General features: G+C 50.1%; 1 protein-coding gene and 1 pseudogene across 8 annotated transcripts; one reads left to right on the forward strand and one right to left on the reverse strand.

Annotated features, from left to right (window-relative positions):
* Positions 1-1,105: 1,105 nt before the first annotated feature.
* KDM8 (lysine demethylase 8) lies at positions 1,106-23,955 on the forward strand. 8 transcript variants are annotated; one of them, XM_053926288.2, is made up of 8 exons: positions 1,129-1,208; positions 3,701-3,790; positions 4,027-4,550; positions 6,509-6,675; positions 7,878-8,010; positions 12,729-12,773; positions 18,366-18,515; positions 19,424-23,955. In XM_053926288.2, the coding sequence occupies exons 3-8, from the start codon at positions 4,056-4,058 to the stop codon at positions 19,736-19,738; spliced, it is 1,305 nt and encodes a 434-aa protein (XP_053782263.1). In that variant the 5' UTR covers positions 1,129-1,208; positions 3,701-3,790; positions 4,027-4,055; the 3' UTR covers positions 19,739-23,955. The 8 variants fall into 8 exon arrangements, with proteins under 8 accessions (XP_024416094.2, XP_053782263.1, XP_045051314.2 ...); XM_045195379.2 differs by lacking the exon at positions 1,129-1,208 and adding an exon at positions 1,301-1,586; XM_045195380.2 differs by lacking the exons at positions 1,129-1,208; positions 3,701-3,790 and adding an exon at positions 1,789-1,868 and having other exon boundaries at positions 19,424-19,516; positions 19,603-23,955.
* Positions 11,111-12,215, reverse strand: LOC128781176 (heterogeneous nuclear ribonucleoprotein A1-like; annotated as a pseudogene).
* Positions 23,956-24,719: the final 764 nt, after the last annotated feature.

Below are 24,719 nucleotides of genomic sequence, written 5' to 3' on the forward strand. Positions count from 1 at the left end.
ACCTGACACATCTCTGGTGACCAGCGACAAAGACTCTCCTTGACCTAACTTTTGTCAGGCTCTTCCAGTTAGTTTCAGCAAGAATCTTGGTCAGTTTAACAAAAATCCCCACCCCTGGTATATGTTCAAATTCCTCATCCCTCAACCTTGATTTAGCAGAATTCCCCTTACCCCTGATGCTGGCTCTTAATATTCCAATCCAGTACCCCAGACCCTGCTCCTCAGCAACAAATCTCCATTCGTATTCCAAGTTGTGCCCCCTCTCTCTCCCCATCACAATCCCACCCCCATTGCAGTAGATTCCTGAATCGAGCCTGCCTCTCCGTCTTTTACAACTGCTGTGAATAACTTAACACCAGTAAATGAATACCCTTCCCTTTTCTACTCAGAGTCCACACTCAATATAAGCATAACTTTTCTACTGCCTCTGTTCAACGTTAGCAGGGGTGGGGAGTTGTCCAAAACCAAACCCCCGGCGGTGCCCACGCTCAGAGTCAGACAGGCAGCCTAGCAGGAGGGCTCTGGTCTCAGCATTGAAACCCAGTCTTTCTCACTCCTATAAGCTGCGGGAGCAGCACCTGGGGATTCAGACTCAGTATCTGTGACTTTCCAAAAGTACAAGTGTTTGGCCACTTTATTTCACTCACCTTGGACTAACCCTCTGTAATAACTAACCTTAGTTGTTAAGGATTAGACAAAAAAATGATGGCTGTGAAGCTGCCTAGTACATGAAACAGCTGTCGCAGAGGAAATGCAGAGAGGACCCACGTAGAAGGAAAAACTGAAGAAGCCCAACCGTGGGCCGCCTTCGACCTCAGGCCATTTAACCCAGCCAGGCCCGCGGCATCTGCCCCTCCTCCAGGCACTCCGTCCGTCCGACCAGACGAGCTGTGATAGATCGATACCCTTTGCAAGCCTCTGACAACTCAGACAAGAAAACCATTGTATTCGGACCAAAAGGAACGAGTCGTCACTAGCCCCCGGACGACTCCACCAGGTGCAAACAAGAGGAAGATCAGTTTGAGCTACTCCAGAGGGCGGAGTGACTCCTCAAGACGCGGTGGGGAGAACTGCGCAAGCGTCGTGTTCAGAAACGAATCAAGAAAGGACTTGCGCATGCGCTTTGAAAGGCTCGTCAAAGAAGACATGGAGCCAATGCCTGCGTTCTGAGAACGCCGATAGCAGCTCGCCAACCCTCCAGCACAGTGGTGAGTAGAAGAAACGCCCTGCGCATGGGTAGTGATTTAATTTCAGAATTTTGTTTTGCGCCTGCGTTAAGCCAGGCTGTTGTGCGCCTGCGCAGTTTTTGGTGTCGCTGGGGTGCAACTCTAGCGTTCCTATAGTTTGTCTGCGCGCTCTTTTGTTTCTTCCTGGATCGCTGTGTTAGGTAGTTAGTTCCAGGCCGACTGGAAACGCTTGAAAGTGGGGTTCGGAGTGGCCCGCCAGAAATGAAGCCCCAGAGGAGGCGCCGGGAAGGGAAGGTGTGTGAGGCCTCGGAGTGGAGAAGGTGTGAGCAAGTGCAACGCCGGGAGGTAGCAGTTGGGGCCAACGCTCTGGACGCCTGAAGGACAGAGCTTTCCGACTCGGTAGGAGTTAATTCTGCATCGGTACCGCGTTATGCAGTCAGTATCAGGATGCAAAATAATGTTTAGTCATCCTGCTTATGGGTAACTGTCCAGGAGGGAGAAAGAGGTAGGGGCCACACCAACAAAGTGTTACAGAAGAGAAAGAAGTCGTCCATCCAGCGCTAGCTGAGCCAAATACTACACACGAGAACTGCAATGGAGAAATACTGGTCATTTTATTAATCAATGGTGCCATCCAGGAAAATGGGAAGTTACTACTCAAAAGCAGGAGCGTGATGGCGTGTAGGTTACAAATTAAATTGGGAGAAGTCAAAAGGCACCGTGGGTTAGGGGTTCCGGTAGTGCTGGGTCTTGATTGGTGGGAGGTGAGGCAAGGATAATGACTGAATCTTCAGGTATTGAGGATGTCTCTGAGGTCTTTTCTGTGTCCCTCTGTTCAGTCTGATGGGAAAGTAGCCAGGGAGTCATTCCACCTTAGGGCTCAGGATCTGAAACATAGGTCAGGATGTTATCTTTATCCTGCCAGAGGTCCAGACCAGTGACCATTAGTCAAGTCCGGGCTAGTGTCTTTTGCTGCATGGTGTGTGTGTGTGTGGGGGGGGGGGGGGGCGGAGTTCCTGATTATCTAGGGGAAAGGCTAGGTCCCTGAGGGGAATATATAGAGAGAAGGATATGATTTCCAGAGCTAGGATTTAAAACTAAATTTATTCAAAGTATAAGGACCCTCGGTTTCAAAAGGTACCTTTTACGGGTGAATTAAACTTTCTGGAAAGTTTTACAGAACTTTCCCAAAAGCTCTTGTTTTTTGCAGTCTCTGTGGAATACTGTCATAATAAAATTAAAGAAATTACAATATTATTTGGGCAGCCTGTTCCCAGAAAGCCAGGAAGAGGTGATAAATCGTGGATGCGGAGGGGGAGGCAGTCTCATGCCCAGCTGCTCCAGGAATGACGGTTCCAGGTCAACCTGAGGCTTCTATGGGGCTCTCAGGGCTGTTTCCTAAGGTCGACCAGACATCCTCTGGGAATTGTGTAAGATTGTCCAAGAAGCCATTTCACCCAACCAATGTACACACTACTCTGGGAAGTGCCTTAGATTTTTAAAGATAATTTAAGAGAATTCTGGGACAACTGGTAGTTTCCCAGAAGGGTTTATCTTACAACCAACAGGAACCCATGTGGGCTGTTTACTGACAGCTAACCAAGGACGGGCTTACATTGTGCACCCTGGATGGTGTTTAATGTGACCAATAAGAAGTTTTTATAAAGTTCACAGTAGGCTAATTTATAAAGCCAAGACAAAAGGCACTCAGAGGTTAGCTCAGACAACCTTCATCTGACCCCCTTTCCCAGATTATCGTTTCATACCCCAACAAACAGACCTTTATGTAAGAAGCCAAGACACAGACCACTGGAGAAAGCTATTTTATGTAACTTGCACCTGACCTTCCCCTGAAAGTTGGCATGGGGCCAGTAAATACAGCACTCTTGAAGGCTATAATCAGGTTGACCATGGGACTCACTTTGCCGGGAATAACCCCGGTTTTTGACTTGTCCAGTCATTAAATATATATAATCATAATTTTAAGCAGCAGAACCTATTCACATGTTTAATACTTATACCTAAGGACTGGACTGCCACCCATATATAATGCCCAGGCTAATGCCACCAAAGGCACCAACTGTGATGTTTTTCCCTTCTGAATAGGTTTTATGTATTTCTAGGTTTCTTCCTGAGAAGTTAAGATCTCATTTTTTTTTTAATAGCCTTAATTGAGTGCCTGTTGTGAACCAGACTGCTTGTAGGCTCCAGGGATATGTGGAGAAATGTTCTCGTCCTGGAAAAGTTCACAGACTAGTATTAGGGAGAGGGATATGTACCGTAAGCAGGTATTTGTGGTACGTTATAACAGCTGCTATAAAAGGAGCTCAGGGGCTTTCAGAACATAAAATGCTGTCAGTCTTGGCAGACTTCACATAGGGGCTCACTGAAGGTGAGCCTTAAAGGTGGGATAGGTGTTTGCCACACAAGAGGGATGTTGGAAGTATTCCAGACAAGGACTATACATGTTCCTCTCTGAACAAATATTTATCTTGTGCCCGCTGCATGCCTAGTGTTGTGCCAGGCCCTGAAGGCAGTGGTGACCCCAGACCCTCACAGAGTTATGCCTGGCAAAGAAGACCACTGCTGAAGAATCATCACAGGTGAGATGTGTGTTACAAAGGACAAGTGTAGGAAGCTGTAGGAACCTATACAGGACCCAGTCTGTGCATAATCTCCCTCTCTATATATACTTTTAATTTCAGTTCACATTTAGGCCACTGGATGTCATCACAGGTCTAGCTTTTTTACCCCAGTTTTATGTTATCAAAATAAAATTGTATAGATTCAATTGTCCATCATGGTGTTTTGCTACAACTTTTATTTCTTCCTCTACCAGCACTCAGACTAAGCTGGCAAGTGCACTTGATGGCCGAAGACAGCAACCGAGACACCCTGCCGGGAACAGGGGCTCTCCAGGAAACCCTCAGGGCACTGTTGCCCCGCACTAAAGAAGAACTGAAGTTGGACCTCAGTGAGATTGTGGATAGGAGTGTGCTGATTCTGCTGCAGCAAGCCACCAGCCTCTACTATGAGGGCAGAAGGAGCGAGTGTCTGCAGACGAGCGAGGCACTCCTTGACTACGCCTGGGAGAAACTCAATACTGGGGTGTGGCAGGACGTGCACAAAGACTGGCGTCGGGTTTATTCCTTCAGCTGCCTTCTGAAAACCATGTGTCTTTGTGAAACGCCTGGGGACGCCGCCACCGTGGCTGCAGCCCTGAAGGTCTGTGACATGGGCCTGCTGATGGGGGCAGCCATCCTTGGGGACATCCTCAGTAAAGTCGCTGCCATCCTCCAGATGCACCTGCTGTCTGGAAAAAGACCTGCCCAAGGCCCAACCCAGGAGCAGCCCAGCATAAAGGTATCTTGGTGGGATTGTCAGTGACCGCACCTAATACAATCCAGCAGCCCTGTTTTTCTAGAAGTAACAAGTCATCTCTTCCCTGAAATGAGGGCTTAGCATGCTGACCTCTCTGGCTTAAAATAGTGTCTCCATTGATTTGGAAGTGGAACAGCTCCATCTCTTTTCTCAATTTTTTCCTCCCATTTCTGCAGAAGCAGTACCCTTTTAGGAGAGAGGAAGGGTGGCAGCTTTGTTGTTTCTACGAGAGACAGCTCAGAGGGATGGCAGGGGTGATGATTTTTCTTGGGCAGCTGGTTGAAGTATCACCCATGTTTCTGGCAGCTCTGTCTCTGCACTGCTGAGTTTGGGTGAGGTACCACAACTAGCTATTTCCTCTGTTCGTGTGACTGATCAGTCCTGCCCTTACATCCTTACACATGTCCCTACTGGAATTTAAGTGCATGTGGCAAAGGATACCCTAAGTCACTGAGCGTGGTTTACTGAGAAGGCTTTGAATCCTGGTGCTGGCACACAGTTCTCACTCACAGTACCTCTGGGCAAGTCTGTTCACAAGGAGGAAACAGATAAAGATAAAAATGCTCATTAATGAACATTTAATGAGTAAATGTTTAACCTCATCTTTGGTTTTTAAAAAAATGCAAAAACACGCAGTCATTTGTAGCTATGAAATCATCAAATGAAGTTTTGCACAATACCCAGCATCACCAAGGGTGCCATGGAGCTAAGGACATGGTGCGTTGATTGACCTAACAGAGGGCAGGGCAGACATGGAGCTCAAGGGGCAAATACCTGTTCCCTTTCCTGTGCTAAGTCTATCCCAGGGGCATATGGAGGAGGCTTCGTGCCCAAGGTGGTACTCATGGTGTGGGTAGTGTCAGGCAGTGGATATAGCTAAGGGGCTGAGAGCTCAGGCTCTAGAGCCAGCCTGGCTAAACTCAAGTTCCCACACTGCCGTCCGCTGCCTGTGAGTCAGGCAAGTGCATAGCCCCTCTGTGCCCACTGTTCTCTTGCCTGTGAGAGGGGGTTTACTCAGCAGCTTTATTGAGCACCAGCAGTGGCCCAAATGTGCCAGCTGCTAGGTGATGGTACAGAAGTGTCCAGACCCTGTCCTTCACTTACCGTCTGGTGGGGCTGTAAAAGTTGGGGGGAAGCAGCTTCATGGAAGGTGGTCAGGGAAGGCTTCTTCAATAAGGGATACATGAGCATAAAAGCCTACCATAGATAGAGGGTTGTGACAGTGAAGGGAACAGACAGGTATGCGACCTGGCGCCTCGCCTGCAGGTCAGGATGTTAGCTGCCAGTGCTGCAAGTGTCGAGAACTGGTGTGGGGTCCAGCATTAGGGGCAGAGGGTGCTGACACATGCGTGCCAGGGGTCAGCACTTTACGTGAGAGCTTGTCTCCCAGAAGTGTAACAGGTAAGGAAACTGAAGCTCAGACACAGTAACTTACTCAGGTCAGCCAGTTGGGAATGGTTAAGTACATTGTGATGCCCCCACTCCTGAGACATTGCAAGGAATGCTGGTAACAGCGAAACTACTTTAGTTAAATTACTGGACGGGAGAGGTAGAGTTGTTTATTCATCAAGAGTATCACTGCCCATGGGTCAGGGATGTGTCTGTGAGAAGGTGGGAAGGGAACTGGGCGATGAGAAGGAATGCTCTATGTAGGTGGTGGAATGTGGGATAGTAAGTTTTCCTCAACTGCAGAATTTCTATGAAAGCAACATATTACTTTTATATTGAACAAACATTTGAAATGGCCTGGTAAAGAAAAAAATACCTTGCACTAATGAGAAGTAAACAGTAGCAGCAGCAGTAATAATGATAATAAATGTTAACTATCTTTGTAATTAAAGACATCTAAGCTCTCCTACCATTGATACAAGTTCCTAGAATGTCTCAAATGTTATCTTTCCTTTGTGGTTGCCATTTTGCTTTGTTCTGATTTTAAACAGAAAGCCCGGAATGGCCACTCTTCGATTCCAGATATGAGGACAGAAGAAGCAGTTCCCCGGCTTCACTGTCCATCCCTCCAGTATTTCAGGAAGCATTATTTGGTTCCACAGAGGCCTGTGATCTTAGAAGGCGTGGCCGACCATTGGCCATGCATGAAGAAGTGGAGGTGGGTGGCTGCCGAAAGCCAGAAGGTTCTCCCTCCCATTGTAGCATCCCCAAAGACTCCCTGCACTCTTCCCCCACCACCCCCAAGTAAACATAGCCCCTGGACACGTCACTACCAGTCCCTGGGGTGGGTGGCCAAGGAAAAAGAACTGGCAGCCAATGCTCTGGATCTACACCAGATCTAAGACTCTTACCTCCTTTCACTTGCTTACCCTAAGCCATTTTTAATGAGGGCTTCAGGGGCAGGCCAGTATTAAGTCTGTTATGCAGTTTCATAGGAATTCCATGTACTTTCTCAGGGGCCCTGAAGCTTCAGAGTAGAAAAAAACCCAAGAGATGGCCACGTCCCCTTCTTTAGGGGGCCTGTGGGCTCTTGTGTTTGCTTTCTCCTCACACCTGCTTCTAGTTCCACCTCAGACTCAGGGGAGACAGGTCAGATCAGGCAGCTGGAGAGTGGCCGTAATACAATAGCTATGCACAATTTTGGAAAGGAGGGGTGGTATCTGAGGAAGGCTGATTGAGTCAGCCTGTGTTACAGTGGTAGTCTTGTTGGGGGAGTGGCTTCCACTAAGACTTCGGAAGAATTCTGACTGCAGGAGTCATCGTCCCAGCAAACATGCAGTATGTGTTTTACTGTGTATCAGGCATGATACATGTCTTACTACATACCAGGTGCCAAGGTTAGGCACTTGCCACATTTCATCTCTCTTTATACTCCTTGGTTCCTATGGGACAGGCCGTCACCAACACCATTTTGCAATGGTGAACAAGTGCTCAGAGAGGTTAAGTAACTTGCTGAAGATCCCCCGATCTATAACAGGCAGGGTCTGGAGTCAGTGCCGGGCCTCCAGAGTTGAGAACCCAGGCACTTCAGCAACCCCTGCACTGTCGGCTGTTCACTCAGCTTAGTGACAAGGTTGGCAAAGAGAGAAGGCCCTCGGCAAGCTGGGAAATAGAGCCTCCAGCCAGAACTGTAGCAAATGAGATTTATTGGGTCTATCTGCAAAGTTGCCCAGTGCCAGGTGGGCTAGGAAGCTCACCTCTCAGTGCCTGAGTTGCCTCGTCCATGAGGTGGGGGATAACGGTAGTCTCCACTTGGTAAGACTTTGTGGTGAAGAAAGAGACCACATAAAGCATGGGTGGCAGAGTGCCCGGCAAGCACTAGCAATACTGATGAAATGATGATACACATTTTTCTTCTAGTTTGGAGTATATCCAAGAAATTGCTGGCTGCCGAACAGTCCCAGTGGAAGTTGGCTCCAGGTACACAGACGAGGATTGGTCCCAGAGACTCATGACAGTCAGTGACTTCATCAGCAGGTACATCCTGAATGAGGTATGTCATTGTGATTCCTTTCTCCTAATAGTTACGAGGGGCATTACATTTGGGCAGATAACCTCCGTGCATCACACTGGCAGGTTTTGGAGTAGTCAGTCTTTAAGAGTCTTCTTGGTCAGTAGGCTGGCTGGCTAGTGCCAGGACGGCAGGCTGCTGGGTAGACAGGTAGGTGGACGTGGCGAAAGGGGCTCATTTCAAAAACTTTTTTGTTATTGTACACTTCAGTGCTTTTGAATATATTCTAAGATTATGCAACTGTCACTACTGTGTAATTCCAGAACACTTTCATCACCCCAAAAGAAACCTCAAATTAAGTAATAGTCACGCCTCACTCCCTTCCCCAGGCAAATACTGAGCTTCTTACTGTCTACATGGATTTACCGTTTCTGGACATTTGAGGTAAATGGAATCACCTAATCTGTGGCCTTCTGTGTCTGGCTTCTGTCACTGAGCATCACGTCTTCAAGGTTCATCCATGTTGTGGCATTTATCAGTATTATACTTTATTCCTGTTATGGCCGAGTAATATTCCCTCGTATGGATAGACCACATTTTGATTATCCATTGATCTGCTGATGGCCATTTGAGTTGTGTGCTCTTTTGCCTGGTATGAAAAATGCTACTGTGAACATTCATATACAAGTTTTTGTGTGGACATATATTTTTATTTCTTTGAGGTATATACTAAGTGATATTGCTGGTAACTTCATGTGGTAGCTCTGTGTTTAACCTTTTGAGGAACTGTCAAACTGTTTTCCAAAGCAGCTGCACCATTGTATCATTTCAGATTCTCAACAGTAAGGGCCGGGGGTGGTTTCCTCTTCTGACACTGGGTGGCAGAGAATGTAGATTGTCTGCCTGCAGTGCCTGAACCATCCCTATGTGCTGGGAACAAAGGGAGCCTGTAAGTGGGTGCACAGACCCTTCAGGGGAGGGTTGTCCATGCAGCATCTGTGGTGGACAGGGTCTTTCACGAGGTGTGGAAGTTAGCATCAGTGGTTTGCAACTCTTCCACACACTCCTAACAGCCCGCAGCCTGGGCCCCGACTCTGTAAAGCTCTGACCAGATTCGGTCATGGATCCGCTGCAGTAAATGGGTCCAAGTCGGTGACCATGGCGGCTAAGGGTTTCTTTGTTGGCCTTCTCAACCTTGCGACTGAACTCCTGAGGGACCACCCCGTTACCCTTCCTGACCCCATCTCTTGCACTCCTGAAGTTGCAGCCCCCTCCACAGGCACTCAGTGTAGTTCCCTGGGCCGTGGGTTCCTCCGTCAGTGCTCACAGACGTCTCTCCATTTCTGCTTCTCCTGCACTCCTCCCTACCCCCGCCTCTGCTCAGTTCACTGTCACCTGGGACCTGGAAATGGGAGCCGTGGACTAGAGATGCCCCATGTTGCCATGTCCCCTCTGCTTATAAACATAAACTCAGCTAGGAGACACCTATTGTCTCATTCTGCTGAGATGGGAAGAAGCCTGAGGCATTTTGCAGAGCGAGCGGAATGGGTGCTTTGGAGTCAGGCTGAACAGCACTGGATCCTGCACTGGCCCTTGCTTGCTCTGTGTCCTTGGCTGGTTACTTAACCTCTCAGATCTTCAGTGTCCTAACTTCTCATTAGTTAGGGTTGGCTGGGGTTAATTAGTCAGAGGTTACCAATGCTTCGTAGGGTCACTGTGAGAATAACATGCACAGCTGAGCACAGCATACCCAGTGCTCAGCTACTGTCAGCAGTTAATGTCCTCTGTGCCAGGATGTCTGGGAGGGCAGAGGCCCCATCAGATCTGGCTCTGCTCCATCCTTAGCATAGGCTCTGGCATTTTGTAAACTCTTAATGTTTGTTGGGAGGAAGAGGGAATGAAGGAGAGAGAAAGATAGAGAGATTTTCGAGGCATCTTAGAGGAGCCTTCTTTACTTGAACACAGTGTCAGCCTCAGAGCAGTTAGGCCCAAACCAGCCCCACCCAGAGAGTAGGGAGGCTGGTGCCTGGCACCCCTCCTGCCGTGCCCGCTGGTCCTTGCAGAGAGGCCCTCGGGCTCCTTCTAACAAGCCCTCAGCTCCATGGAGCCCCGTGTGTAAAGCACTGACCTTTTTACCCACTAGAGTGGCAGGAGTTTTCATCAAATGATAATCTCCAAAGATTAATTGCCAGAAAGAATATAAATCTTTTAACTTTGGGGAAAGTAAGATGGCAGAAGCTATGAAAATTTAAAATGCACAGACTCCTTGACTCCAATGTTCTGCTTTTGGACACACATAAATACAAGGACCAGAATATTAGACTGTTCATTGAAATGCTGGCAAAACAACCCCGCTGCCGCCATGGGGGTGGGGGGGGGGGGGGCGGGTGAGTTAGTAACGATGTATCTGTCTGTAAAATGTGCGTCTGTCAGAAGAATAACTGACATGTGTGTGGCGACTTGGAGAGAGATTCGTGCTGTATCGTTAAATGGAAAAAGCAGATTTCAAAGTCATGTATAGTATGATTCCATGTTTATTTTAAAAATAATGATATGTGTACAGCCCCTTCATTTTTTCCCAAGGGGATGTTAAATAGCTTATTGATGATACATGATAATGGACGATACACAAGCTTTATTCCCATCTATCATTTTATCTGGTACCATAATTCAATTAGATATATTGCTTAGGATGTGCCAACAGTCATTACTTACCAAACAAACCCCGTGACTCTGCTTGGGTGACCCTTTTAATGGTGAACCCCAGGTCAGTGCACAGTAACTGTCAGTTACACCACACCAGGGTTTCTGGAAACAGTGGCTGCTCGGCCCAAGCAGACTATAAACGAGTTTCTGGTGGAACCTAGCATCACCCTGGAGGATTTCCGACTTCACACTGCTGGGATGATTTGCCAAGATGGCTTCAGAGTAGGCTAACTTTCCACAGCACATTTTTAAAAAGATAATGTATTCAGAGTTGTGATCAGACTATTACATTTAGCAATCAATAGCATGGGTGCTAAAAAAAAAACTGCATTAAAACCCTTTGTTGGAATACTTTACCTATTCCACGGCACAAAAATAAAATAACCTGTTATACAATCAGTCATAAACGCAGTCCTCGAGTTTTTTGCCCATTCACATGAGTATTGTCTAAAACATGTCACTGTAGCAGCTGGGCCCGGCCACCGCTGTGCTTGGCTCAGTTCACAAATCTGCAGTAACCTGTAGCTTCCCTGTCACTTCTCTGGCTCTCCTCTCCTGCTCAGCTTTGTTTCCTGGCAGCAATTACAAGCCATGCCACTGCCACAGCTGCTGCTGCTGCTGCTGCTGGAACCGCCATAGCCACCTGGGTTTCGTGGTTTGGCAAAGTGTTGGCCTCCACCACCACAGGGGCCAGAGCGTCTGCCTCCAAAGTTTCCTCTTTTCATGGGTCCGCAATTGCAGATTGGTTCTGTAATCACCAGAATCATTGTAGCTTCCGCCACCTTCCACATTGCTTCCATCATCGCCAAATCCATGGTAGCCATCCCCACTGCCACCATATCCACCACCACCATGGCTGCCACCAAAGCTACCTCAACTGCTGAAGTTTCCTCCACAACCAAAGTTGTCACTCCCACCAAAACCACCTTCCCAACTACCTCTGAAGTTTCCAGAACCAGTTCAACCTCTTTAACTGGATGAAGCGCTAGCCATCTCTTGGTTAGATGGGGCTTTTCTTATGTCACAGTTGTGGCCGCTCACAGCACGGTGTTCCTGAGTGGCAGTCCTGTCTGTGGAGTCGTGGTCATCAAAGGTCACAAACGCAAAGCCTCCCTTCTTGCCACCGCCTCGGTCAGTTACGATTTCAGTCACTTCATTTTTCCCATCAGTTTGAAATAATCTCTTAGGTGCTACTCTTCAGTGTCTTTAATACCACCGGCAAAAATTTTTCCCACAGTGAAGTGGGCACCCGGTCTTTGAGAATCTTCTCTTGAGACAGCCCTCTCTGGTTCCACAAGTCTTCCACCTGCCTCATGAGGCCTCGCATTCCTGGCTGCATCCACCTCCTCCACAGGGGCGTACACGACAAACCCAGAGCCCCCGGAGCGCTTGCTGTTTGGGTCTCAGCACCGCACAGTCTGTGAGCGTCCCCATTGCTCACTGTGGCTCCTCGGACTCTCATCAGATGTTTCAAAGCTCAGACCTGCGCTAAAGAGATTCTGCAGCTGTTCCATGTCTTTGGGAGACTGTGACTTAGGCATGATGACCACAGGAGGGGAGATTTTTTCTAACTTGAGTTTTAGAGAAGTAGAAATACTGATTTCCTACTCCACTTACTGATGCATCCATTGGCGACTGCTTGTATGTGCCCTGGCTCTAGATACAACCCTCAACCTTGGCTTATTGGGACGATGCTCTAACCAACTGAGCTTCCCGGCCAGGACTGGAGGGGTGACTTTAATGATGCACTGGGAGAAAGGAGTGATCCAACGAGCGATTCTGCCCCTTCAGCCCTGGATCACAGGGGGACAAACTCAGGGCAACCTCTGTGGCAGAGGCAACACTAGATGCTGAGTCTCCCCAATCAGCAGTTGTGCTCAGGAGGGAGTTGATCACATCAGCTGCTAGGTGGGAGAGGAGGGCCCTCCGGGTGGCTGCCCAGGCCTGGGGCAGGAGCATGTGGGTGCTGAGAGCCAGTAAACAGTAGTAGCACCTGGAAGGCATCCATCATCACTAATAGACTTTCTGTGTCTGGTTTTTCTCCCATGGATTAGCCGAGGGACGTCGGGTACCTGGCCCAGCACCAGCTCTTTGACCAGGTAAGCCTGAGACCACACGCCTCTGGCCTTCACTCTCTTGTCTCCCCTCCTCCCTTCCTGGGCAGCAGAGGGAGCAGCAACCTTGTTTGCCACCCACTGGTGCCGCTCCCTGTGGTGAGCAAGGTGGCGCTCTGTGCACCACCCAGCTCCACCTCACCAGCCAGCAGCAGGAGAGCAGGCGAGGCCACTAGGCCTGAGAGGCTGGGCCTGCTGAGCCCAGGGCCCCAGGACTGGGGGTAGGGGGTGGGCCCGCAAGCACCAGAGTGACCTCTGGGGTGTGAGTCAGAAGTCCAACTGTGGTCAGAACTGGGAAAAGGGTCCCAGGGAGCCAGGCAAGGGTGGCAGGCTCTGACCTGACCCAGAAGAAGCAAGTCACTGCCTTCCTTGCAATAGAGCTCTGGGAAGACCCTGGCGCCTCCCTCACCACATCTTAAATGTCTCCCGGCAGGGCTGTCTCCCCACCCCTGGGCCTGCATCCTCCTGGCAGGGGCCAGGTTCATTTCTCTGGGTACCCAGCCCTGGTGGGCCAGATTCAAGGTCCTCAGAACACACTTGAAGAATAAGAGAGCAGGGAGGCTTGGGCAAGAGGACACTCCCAGTGAGCGCCATCTCACACCAGGAGCCCCAGAGGGCCAAGTGGGAAAGGCCCATGGGGTTGGAGCCAAGCTGGGGAGGACCTTGAATGCTGGACCAAGAACTTGAATTTATCTGGAAGACAGAGGAGCCCTGCGAGGTTTTTAGCAGGAGGGTTCCCAGTAAGAGGTAGTATTTCCAAAAGAATCCAGCAGGACAGACAGGGAACTTGTGAGGGACAGTGACGGGGGGCAAGCAGGGAGACAAAGCACAAGTTGCAGAAGTGCCGCTGTAGCTCTTTCTCTGTCACAAGTCAGCCCCCACAAACAGACATCTGAGTGTGGCCCAGCCAGCACTGGCATCACTAGAGCTTTCAGCGATGCAGGCTCCACACCAAGGCCTGGTGACTGGGCTCAAAGTGAGGGAGGCTCCATAGCCACCAAACAGAGCCCACAAAGCAGTCACAGGAGCTCAGGGACCGCCTGGCTGTGGGAGGTGAGAAAACCAGGGTGCATGACTCTGTAAAGACTGCTCCTAGCTGTGCTGAAGACAGGAGAAATGCCATAAGCGATCAACTGTAATTGTCTGTAGGTGGTGAGTGGTTTTTCCTTCTCATTTCTGCAGTCTCCAAATTATCTGTGACTATACCTTCATCATGAGAAAAAAATAGACTTTATTTTTAAATGCAAACAAAACAAGAGAACAAAGTGTGGCAGGAATCAGATTGCTCTCCATGTTTTCAAAGCTGTCTAGTTAGGTCGCTGGAGCAGTCAGAGGAATCCTCATCCTGGGGAAATAATTGAACAGTTTGGCTTTCTATCCGGTCCCTTTCCCTGTCCCTCACTCAGCTCTTCACTCAGTACTTGGGGGTGTAGCTGGAGCAGGACTGTGGGGCATGGCAGGAATGGGCTTCTTTGTAGGCCCCTGTGCACCCAGCACTGGGCTCTGCCCTGGGGTACAAGGCTAAAGAACTCAGAGTCACTCCTGACCTAGTGGGCCTAAAAACCAACACATCAGATGGTGATGAGTGGCCCAAGGAAAATAAGAGGTGGCCTTACAGAAGGCGGCTGGGCGGACAGAAGGCTCTTTGGATCAGGTAGTCAGGGAATGTGTCTCAAGAAGGTAACATTTGAGCGGTGACTCAAAAGAAGAGCAGTGGCCAGCCATGTGTGGAGGTAAGAGAAGGGGCGAGCTGGCTAGGAGGGTAACAGGAGTGAACTTTCACCTTCAGGGGGGCACAGAAGTTCAGCATTGTTGGAGCCCAGTACGTGAGGGGGCCAGGAGTAGCAGGTGGAGTCTGAGAAGTAGGTGGGGGCTGAGTGAGGAAGGGTAGGTTTCTGAATGTGATTGGAAACTGGAGAGTGATGTTTCCAGCATCTCTGGCCACTTTCTGGAGGTGAACTCAATGTGGGCAGGTGTGGTGGCAAGGAGACCATTAGGAGGCAGTTGCAATGGTCCAGAGATAGCCAATGCCATGGAAGTGGAGAGGCTGGCACTGGACGCTGGTGGGTGGGTGGAGGTCAAGGGCAAAGAAGCAATCAAAGAAGAGGCCTACATTTGGGAGTCAACCAACTCATTAGATGAAGCTGAGGAGTCCAGAAGAGGCTGCTGGTGTGGTCTCAGCCAGGCTGGAGACATTCAGGGTGGGGCTCAGCAGGAATGCCCAGGGAGGGCAGCTCTTGGCAGGAGGTCAGGCTAGGCAGGGTCATTCCAGGCATGAGCTGGGCCCATCTGCCAGATCTGCCATGTCTGCTGCTGAGGCTAGGGTTGTCCTCACTGCCTGTCCTGACTGGGGTTGGAGGCGGGTAATCCAGGGTTCAGATGGGGCTGTGCCAGCCTCCAGGAGGGCTGGCCAGGTGGGGCTGGGTGGGCTGTGGTGTCTTTCTTTACCAGGCCTCCCATATTAGGACTTACAGGTCCTGCCTCCTGAACTCTCTTGCTAAGAAGAAAAGGAGGATTCTGATTAGTCAACCCCTACTGTGTGATTCCAAGAGAGCATCCTCTTCCCTGACCTCATTTCACTGGGCACAGCCTCCCAGGGGTATTTTGAAGCCACCGGCAAACTTGGCTCCCTGCCCTGGAATACCATGTGACTAGGAGAGGAAACTGTTTTAGAAGGCACAGTTTGTGATTATTTTGAAGATGTTTTGGCTATTACAGGGCCACTGGAGTCTTTACATGGGGTCCCCAGAGGTGTTTTCATCTCTGCTGTTCAGAGCGCCTTAGGGGAAAGTCTGAGCAGCCAGGCGTTGGAGTGTCATGGGGGCGGTGGGGCAGAGGGGTGCTGGGCAGGCCTCTGCACTGTTTTCTGGGCCTTCCCTGCCCACTTGAAGCTCAGTGGCTCCCACTGAAAACCTCTTGCCCAAAAATCTTACTGACCTTCTTCTCAGAGACCCTGTGTTTTTCAATATTATTTTGGCTACTACACAAGTCCTACCATCAATTATCAGTCATGTTGTGGGAGCCTTTCTTATCTTGGGGGTCTCTGAAACCTTGGCCAGTGCTCTGATTGCATCAACCAATCACTCGGAAATCCCAATGATGTCATCAGGAACCAATCAGCTTCTCAGCACTCCACAGGTCCAGGTGTGGTATAATCCCCTGTTAGGAGGTTCCCAGAGACCTTTTGGAATCTTGCACAGCTTGAGAACCCAGAGACCTTCTACTTTAAGCAGTGGACACAGCTTTTCTGCATAGGCTCTTTGAGACAGACCTAAAGTGCAGAACCACAGCGTCTGGGTCAAGACTGCCTGCAGGAGAATTGTTTCTTTTTTGTTTCTTTTAGAGAGAGAGACATTGATTTGTTGTTCCAAGTATTTATGTATTCATTGGTTGATTCTTGTATGTGCCCTGACCAGGGATCAAACCGGCAACCTTGGCATGTTGGGATAGCTCTCTAACCAACTGAGCTACCTGGCCAGGGCTTGATCAATACATTCTTAACTAGCAACGTGAACTCGCAGTAGCTGCTACTGAAGGAATGGCCAATCTCCCTGCTGGTATCCCTTCAGACCAACGGGTGCTTACTCTGAAAATACCTGAGTAGAGTAGCAGAGGCAGTTGCCCCCTACAACCCTGTTCTCATACCTCTCGAGCTTGAAAAATGCCACTGGGTTCAGACAGTGTTGGAACAGGGGCCTGGGAGGAATCCAGACATCCTAAGAGTGGGGGCTGGAGGCTGGCTCTGATAGGTTCAGCACTGAGTTGCCTTCTGAAGGTCAGGTCAGGAAGTGGGTTTATTCTGGGTAAGTTGTGTCTTCTCTGGGAGCTACTGGCTGGTTCTTTCCAGATGAGGCCAAGACCACCACAGCCCGGCCCAACCCTGAATCTCCATCATTGCCTGCTATGCTGACAAATGCCCCTGAGGTTTTGAGAAATTAAATAGAAACTTGAATCTGGTCCCTAAAAGAATCACATGTGTTAAAGTCATGAAGGTAAATCAGGTTGTGAGCATATAATGGGCTGAGCTTGAAGAGAAAATGTCCAAGAGGTGGTCTCCCCCTCACTGCATTGAGCACGAACTTGGGCTGGCCTGCCTGTGTCATCAGATGGTCTCTGTGCCTGGCCTGTTTCTGCTGGCTTTGGAAACATGCTTTATACCCACCCCGGCTTTTAAAAGGAGGAAGTCAAGAATCCACTCTTTGATTTTAGGTGTCCTCTTGGTTCATCCTTCCCCTGAGGCAAAGATGTCAGACCGCCTCTGCCCAAAAGGGGGTGAGGGCGTGAGGAAGATCTAGGGTAAGAAAACACTAGAAGGGAAACAATGCTTGCAGTCTTAAAGTACACCTTTTCAGACACATTGACATCAGACACATTGACATCAGACACACTGACATCAGAAAAGATGTCACACATTTGACAGTGCCCAGGGCAGGCAGCCGACAGCACCTGCTTTCTCGTGCAGCCTCCTCCGTCCTGTGAGCTGGAATATCAGCCTCCTTGAGGGACTCCAACACCTCCACACCGAGGTGCGCTGCACCTCCTCGGTGCACCACCAAGGAGCTCCACACCTCAGCTCACTTCCATCTGGGTCAGAGAAGTGTGAACGCTTCTGAAGACTTGTGCACATTCCCACTTTGTATCTGTATAGCTTCACCGCTGGGCACGCCAGCAGCCCTGCAGGAGGGCACCCCTTCCAGCAATCCTCACCACCCCTGGGTGTTACCACTTTTCCAGCCTTTGCTAATTTCAAATGATGGCATTTCATTTGCACTTCTGTGTTAATGGGACTGAACCCCGACCTTGTATCTAATTCATTTGTATGTGTTATCGCATTTTTGTTGTGTGTATTGGGATCCTTATTATTTTGTATGAACTGTGTACATTAATCCTTATTTACTAGAGTTAGTTCAAGTAGGTTTCCTAGTCTCTTGGTCTTTATAATTAATTTACTTAACATGTGCCAGTTGTCATTGCCTCACCATTAGTAAATTTGGAAAATCTTCCCCTTCAGAGATTTGATAGTCAGCCCCATTTTTCTTTTTTGTTCCTTAACTTGATTTTGTAAAATAATTAACTCTTTAGAAAATTACCAACTGGTTTATCTTTTTGTTTGTTTGCTTGTTTTTTTTTTTAATTAATCTTGGAGAGAGAGAAAAATAAATTCATTGTTCCACATATTCATTGGTTGCTTTTTGTATGTGCCCTGACCAGGGATCAAACCCTCAACCTTGGTATTTTGGGATGATTCTCTAACCAACTAAGCTACTCAGCCAGGGCTCAACTGGTTTATCTTTAAGTGCAAATACAAAGCAGTTGTATCCGTTTTATTTAAAAGGAAACAAACATAAAGTGTATATGACATGAAAACAAATCTGAAAATAAAATAACTTTTCTCTAGTATTATTTATTTTTTAAGTTGACTTTTAAATTCCTATTCAGCAAAATGTGGATGCAGTGTGTTACTACACAAGAGGACATTGCACATTTGGCCCTTCCGCCAGATAGTCATTTGACTTCTGGGCTGGTGGGCTCCACAGGCCTGGTCTCACCCTTCCCTGTCGGCTCTGACACCCACAGATCCCGGAGCTGAAGCAGGACATTGGCATCCCTGATTACTGCTGCCTGGGTGACGGGGAGGAAGAAGAGATCACCATCAATGCCTGGTTTGGGCCCCCAGGCACCGTCTCCCCGCTTCATCAGGACCCCCAGCAAAACTTCCTAGTCCAGGTGGGAGTCACTGCAGAGAACCAGCCATCCCCCGCTCCTGGCCCAGCCCCGCACCCACCACATTAGCCACCTTTACACACCAGAGAGGTGAACCACTGACAGGGCCATGGACACAAATGAAAACAGAAATGCTGTGAGGTGTGTAGAGGAGCTGCTTCCAGATGTGCTTCCTGGATGACCTGGCTCATCTTCTGGACCCTGGACCTCACCCACACTGGGCAGGGCCAGCGCCACCTCCCACCTCGGGACGGAAGGGAGCTGAGTGCCCTCATGGCTGCCTCTGCCCGCCCTCCATCAGAACCAGGATGGCTCCTCTATGCCAAAATCCTCTCTCCAAATGAGGAACAGCTCCATGGCCCCTCAATGGTTTTCCTGAGGCCCAGAAGAGGGGCAGAGGGAGCAGCACCTTGTAAAGCCACCTCAGTGTTTTCCTAAGCAGAGAGTTGAACAAATGAGCACGTGCTTCCAGCCAGGTGGACCACCCCAGAGCAGAGGCAGGCTGAGTGGTGTGGACACCAGCTTCATCACCTGTCAGCTGTGTAAACTTGGGCAGCTCACTTCCCCTCGCTGGGCCCCAGTATCTTCATCTGTAAGGTGGGGTGACAAACCACTTGTTCTGAGCATTACAGTTGATACACATAAAGCACTTAAACAGTGGATGTCACAGTCAAGTGATTATTGGCTACAGTAACAAACTTGGTGATTTGTGATGTATCTGGAGGAAAACCACCCTGGGACTCTAAGCATGTGTGTGGTGGGATTGGGTCTGGCTGGGCACAGGGAACAGCATGTGGGAAGGCTCAGGGAGGCAAGGGAGGACATGGGCTCAGGGACCTGCAATCAGTGTAGAGACAACAGTGGGGGTGAGGTCACCAGCTGACTGGTTGATGGGGTCACTCTCTTCCCAGGTGCTCGGGAGGAAATATATCCGGCTGTATTCCCCACAAGAGTCAGAAGCTTTATATCCTCATGATACGCACCTTCTTCATAACACAAGCCAGGTGGGTCCCAGTGTGGCATTGCAGCTTCTCCCTCATCCCACCCCGTTTCTGGAGACCAGGCAGATGGTTTCTCTTGCTTTTTTCAGGTTGATGTGGAGAATCCTGACTTGGAGAAGTTCCCCAGGTTTGCTGAGGCCCCATTCCTGTCCTGCATCCTGTCTCCTGGAGAAATCCTGTTCATCCCAGTTAAATACTGGCATTATGTGCGAGCCCTGGACTTGAGCTTCTCGGTCAGCTTCTGGTGGTCATAGCCAGGACAAGAGGAGGGGCCTGCTCTGTGCCCACCTGGTGTTGGGTCCTGGAATCTAGAGACAAGTTGCCTGAGCCTGTGTCCTGAAGAAGCCTTCACTGGGGGCCGAGCTCTGGCACTGGGCCAACACAGCTGAGTGCCCAGGCCAGCTGTGTGCGACATAGGCAGGCAAGGGAGGGCCCAGAAGGACATTCTAGGCCACACTGTGAGTGGTGGGTATCACAAGGCCGTAAGAGTATGGGAAACAGGCAGGCAGCACATGCTCTGAGATTGGCTGCCTGGGTTTAAACTCAGCTCCACTGCTTCACTGCCACGTGACTTTGGGCAGGTGTGTCCGTCTGAAAACAGGACAGCACTGAGCCTCGTCACAGAGGGTCTGAAAGGGGGAGGGTGTACAGAGCCCCTGCTGCTTCCCAGTCCTGTGACTGAAGAGAGGCAAGCATATCCTGACAGCTGACACCAGAAAAGTCCCAAGGAGACTCACTGATTAGTGACATTTATGCAGTATTGTCTGGATTTGACAATACTCATACTGGAGCATGAGGTAAACAGTAATCTGTTACAAACCAATTGTAAAGGAAATTTTAAAAGCTTACAGTAAAACAAAAAAAGTACAATCTTACTAGTACTCAAAAATATTTAAAACAAAGCTACCAACTAAATTATAGCACCGTGTTTAAAACTCTCAGACACAGTGCTGAGGGGGTAAGATGTCCTGCTGGCAGTGTAGCTCAACAGAATCTCAGCGGAAATCATGCCCACATCCAGCTGCTGATCCCACTAACAGACGCCCACCCTAAGGAGACACCAGAGCTGGTCAAACATACACAAGTGAGCATCACTTGTAATAGCAGGTCTTAAGAGAAAAGCTCCATTGTCTTCATTACACATATCCTCTTGGAATACTGCTGACACCTGGTCACCAGATGTGTGGGCTCCACAATAAGCAATTCGGCAACACCAGCTAGGTATCCTATGATTTACTTCAATTCTGACATTGTCTACTTGGAAAGCGTCACATCCCACGGGTTAAAGGCTCAGTGCCACAAGACTTGTAGGACAGGAAGCCTTTGAGGCACCGAGAACAAGGGCAGGATGTCACCAATCCTCAAAGCAGGCAGTCTGGAGGAGGCAGGGAGAGTCCAACACATTGGCAGTAATCACAGTGCTGGAGGCTGGTGGGAGCCATGTGAGAGGGTCACCTGGAGGAGGAAAAATTGGACCAGGGAAATCGAGGCCAGAGGTGGGTCTGGAAAGATGCACAGGAAATGGAGTGTGGGCCCAGAGGCAGAGGGGCAGCTCAGTGCATTGGGGACTGCAGGAGGGCAGGGGTACAGGACAAAATTAAAGGGGTAGCAAGAGTCTAGGCTGTGAAGATTGATTGCCAGGCTCACTTGGTTGTGACAGAAACCCAGCTCAGAGTAATTGACACAGAAACGCAACAAAGCAAATGTGTAGGCTCCATAATATACTGGAATGCTGCGGGAGGCAGCTCAGGCCTCCCCTGCCAGGCTGCTTTCCCTCCCTGCCAACACCTGCTGGTCTGGCTCAGGCTTCATTCTTCATCTTGCAGGTAGGCCTTCTCCTCTGGAGAACATGACCCCAGCTGGTCAGCTCCATATCCTTCAGTGCCAGGACCCCAGGGGAGATTCTGACCCCCACGGCCACCCTGGGTAACTAGGAGAAGCGGGGATGGAAGAGCAATGGTGAAAGCTGAAACTAGCTGCTAATGTGACCAGGCCATGGCATTTGAACTTTATCACAAAGATCTTGGAATTTGAGCAGACTTGGAATACACACAAGTAAGCTCCTGGTGGTGGGGAGGCTGTGGAGCTAAATGATGAGTGATCGCAGGTGGGCAGTGTGCATGGAGGACCAGCAACCAGAGCTATTTAGAATGTGGAGTCAAGGGCTCGGAGCAACTGCTTGTGAGATTGTTTACTCCCCTCTCTTGGCATCATTGTTACTCACCTAACTTTTCATATGAAGAAAATGCCACCGAGCCTGGCATGCTAATGAGGCATGGCGGCTGCAGGCTGCAGAGAAACCATAACACAGGGACCTCCAGCTTAACTGTCACCCTTCCACAGTGGGCAGGGGGGCAGCTGCCGCTCCAGCTTCCACCAGGGCCCAGCCTTCCCAGCTGCTGCAGTCCTGCTCCAACCTGCTGTGGAAGAACAGCAGTTCACCTGGAATGTGGTATGATCCTAAAGTCAGGCACTAGAGGAAATTTCATTAAAATGTGACATCAAGGCCCACTGAATGGGAAGACCACAGAAGATGAAATCTTTGTGTGCCCTCTGGGCAAGGCTCCAGTGTTGCTAGTAATCCAGCTAGAGGGCTGGTTTTAGCTCTGAGGAATGTGGACTGAAATCAGCTCATAATAAAAGTGCCCAAAGTTCCTGGAGTCAAGGACAGATGCGGGCATGAGGAGTCTTGCCCACCCATCGGGGACACACTGAGTCAGGACATCTTGTGGTGGTTCACACTATCCTGGAGGGACCCAGTGAGGAAATGTGACAAGGGGAGGGGGTGGTGGGGACATGACTGATAGTTGACATTTGAATAAGAAGTCTCAATGACCAGGAATCCAGAGTTGGCCATGAGATTTGATGAAGGAGCTCCAAGAGCAGGTGCAGCAGTTCTGAGGCAGGGAAGCCTTGGCCATGGGGGAGGAGGCACCAGTGCATCAGGAGCAGAGGGCACAGGGAGAATAAGAGGGGCAGGGACGGGGTCAGCTGGGTAGGGCCCTGGGCTGTAGCAACTAAGCCAGGGAGACACGTGGTCAGCATGTTTCTGTGTGAGAAGAGCCGGAAAGGGAGAAGATAGGAAATCCAAAGAGCTGTGAGTGTCACAGTCCAGTCAGTAACTCCTGAAGTCACTGTTGTGGCATCAGTGGGAGACAGCAGTTGGAGGACAGGCTGTGTGGGGAACAGGGCTACTACGATGCCCTTGAGTACCAGGCAAGGACTTGGGATTTTGTATAAGGGTTTTGGGTGAGCCAGGTTAAGGAGTCCTCAGGAAGTGCATGTTGGTATCAGTACAAGGGAGACTGGTAGGTAGCAGGAGGGCCAGCATCCTCGGTGGCAAGGTGCTCAGAACTCCCTGGGTCACAATAAGGATCAGCTGCACCTGCCTCCCCTTGACCATTAAGACCACCTGCCAAGACAAACAGCTGCCATGCCCCCTAGTCCAGGGGGTTGGTTTGCTCTTAGCCCCTGGACTGTTCTCCTTTCTTCATTGATTGCATTTGGGAGACATACCTTTCCCTAGGGAGAGCAGTCTAGCAGTCTTGGAGGGAGCCAGTCTCTGGGACCATCCTGAGGCCAAGTTGGGAGGATGAGAGAAACAGCTGAGGTTCACGACAATGGTAGCAGTGCCCTTGTGACTGAGGAGTCTTACCACCCAGTCTTTTCTAGACTGGTTCTCCTGCCTTCCTGCCACTTCTGCAAGCTTCATTTCCTTCCAAAAAATCCTTCTTAAGCTGAGTGGGGATGGTTCCTGTTTCCCGCCTGACACCTGGCTGAACCCCTCACCCAGTCATGGGCACCCACAGGCCTTTACCAGTGAGCTGGCAGGTGCCTTCTGAGGGCTGGGCAGGACCCAGGCTGGCTCACAGAAGCTCCAGCCTCCCCACTGCCTGGGAGGTTGGCATAAGCTCCAGATGCAGGACCTGCAACTAGGTGAATGAGCCTCCCACCAGTAGGTGTCAACTGTTCACCCTGTCAAGGTGCCTGCTCCACACTGGGTTTACGGAGGTAAAGTGGGCAGGCAGAGCATCCCTGCCTTCAGAGATGGAGGCTACCCCACCCATTCAGTGCCCACAGTTCATTCACTCTCTGCCTGGTAACAGCATCTTCAATTTGCTCAGGGCAAAGCCCCTCCTCACTCTCAGCAATGTGGTTTGGGCAGGGCTGCCTTACTCAGGGCTCAAAGGTGAGCCTGATGTGCTAATGCAAATTGGACCATCCTGTCCCTCTGTGAGTATCCAAATTGGGGCTGTAAGCCATGAGGATGTTTGCCAAGGTTGGGGAGCCACTACGTGAGACCCACCCTGCTCCTCCCAACACCAGCCAGCATAGGTGTGTGAGGTTGGACGCATTGCAGCCACTTTGCTACCAGGAAGAAGGGCTGGGTTTTCTAGGCAACCATATTGTAGGCCCAGAGCTTGCAGCCAGCTCAATGAAAATAGAGCAGAGACAGAAGTATGGATGCTTAGTGACACTGGAACCATCAGATCAAGCCCCTCCCCAAAGCCCCCCTCTAGTCAAGTTCTTCCTTGTTTAAGCCAGTTTGAGTTGGGTTTTGTGTCACAACTAAAAGGGTCCTGAAGAGAGACAGGGAATTAAAATAGTGTGGCAAGTATGATACCCCAGAAAGTGCGGAGATATGGAGGACTGGGAGCTGGAGATGGCAACAGCACAGCCAAGACCTAATGGGAGGGCAGGTGCAGCAGGCACAGGCAGGACACGAGAAAGGAGGTACAAACAAAGGGGACAAGTGCAAAGGCTCAGAGGGAGGAGCAGGATTGCACTCAGGAACTGGAAGGAATGCCGCCCAACTGAAAAGAGGGGAAGGGAAAGGCCATGAGATGCACAGGGGCCTCATCATCTGGCCTCATGAATGCTGTGTGCCTAGATCCGAGTCCTCATCAACGGAGTTACCAGGGTCTTTATCAGGGATGTGCCAGGCTGACTAGCATTGTGGGAAGGTCTCGGGTAGAAAAGATGGAGGAGGTGGGCAGTTTGGAGCCTGGAGCAGTGAGGAGCTGGTGCGGAGAAGTGGCTGGGGAGGGACCTGGCCCAAGGTAGCAGTGGTGGGGCTGAGGGCCACCTGGCAGGTAGGCTACACAGGTGTGGTGACAGCTTTGATGCCAAAGGCCAGAGAGGAGGAGGCCTCTAGGCCAACTCCCCAGCTCCCGGCTGGGGGAGCTAATGATGGGCAGGGCCGCCA

Source organism: Desmodus rotundus, chromosome 1, assembly GCF_022682495.2.
Source record: "Desmodus rotundus isolate HL8 chromosome 1, HLdesRot8A.1, whole genome shotgun sequence".
Classification (NCBI taxonomy): domain Eukaryota; kingdom Metazoa; phylum Chordata; class Mammalia; order Chiroptera; family Phyllostomidae; genus Desmodus; species Desmodus rotundus.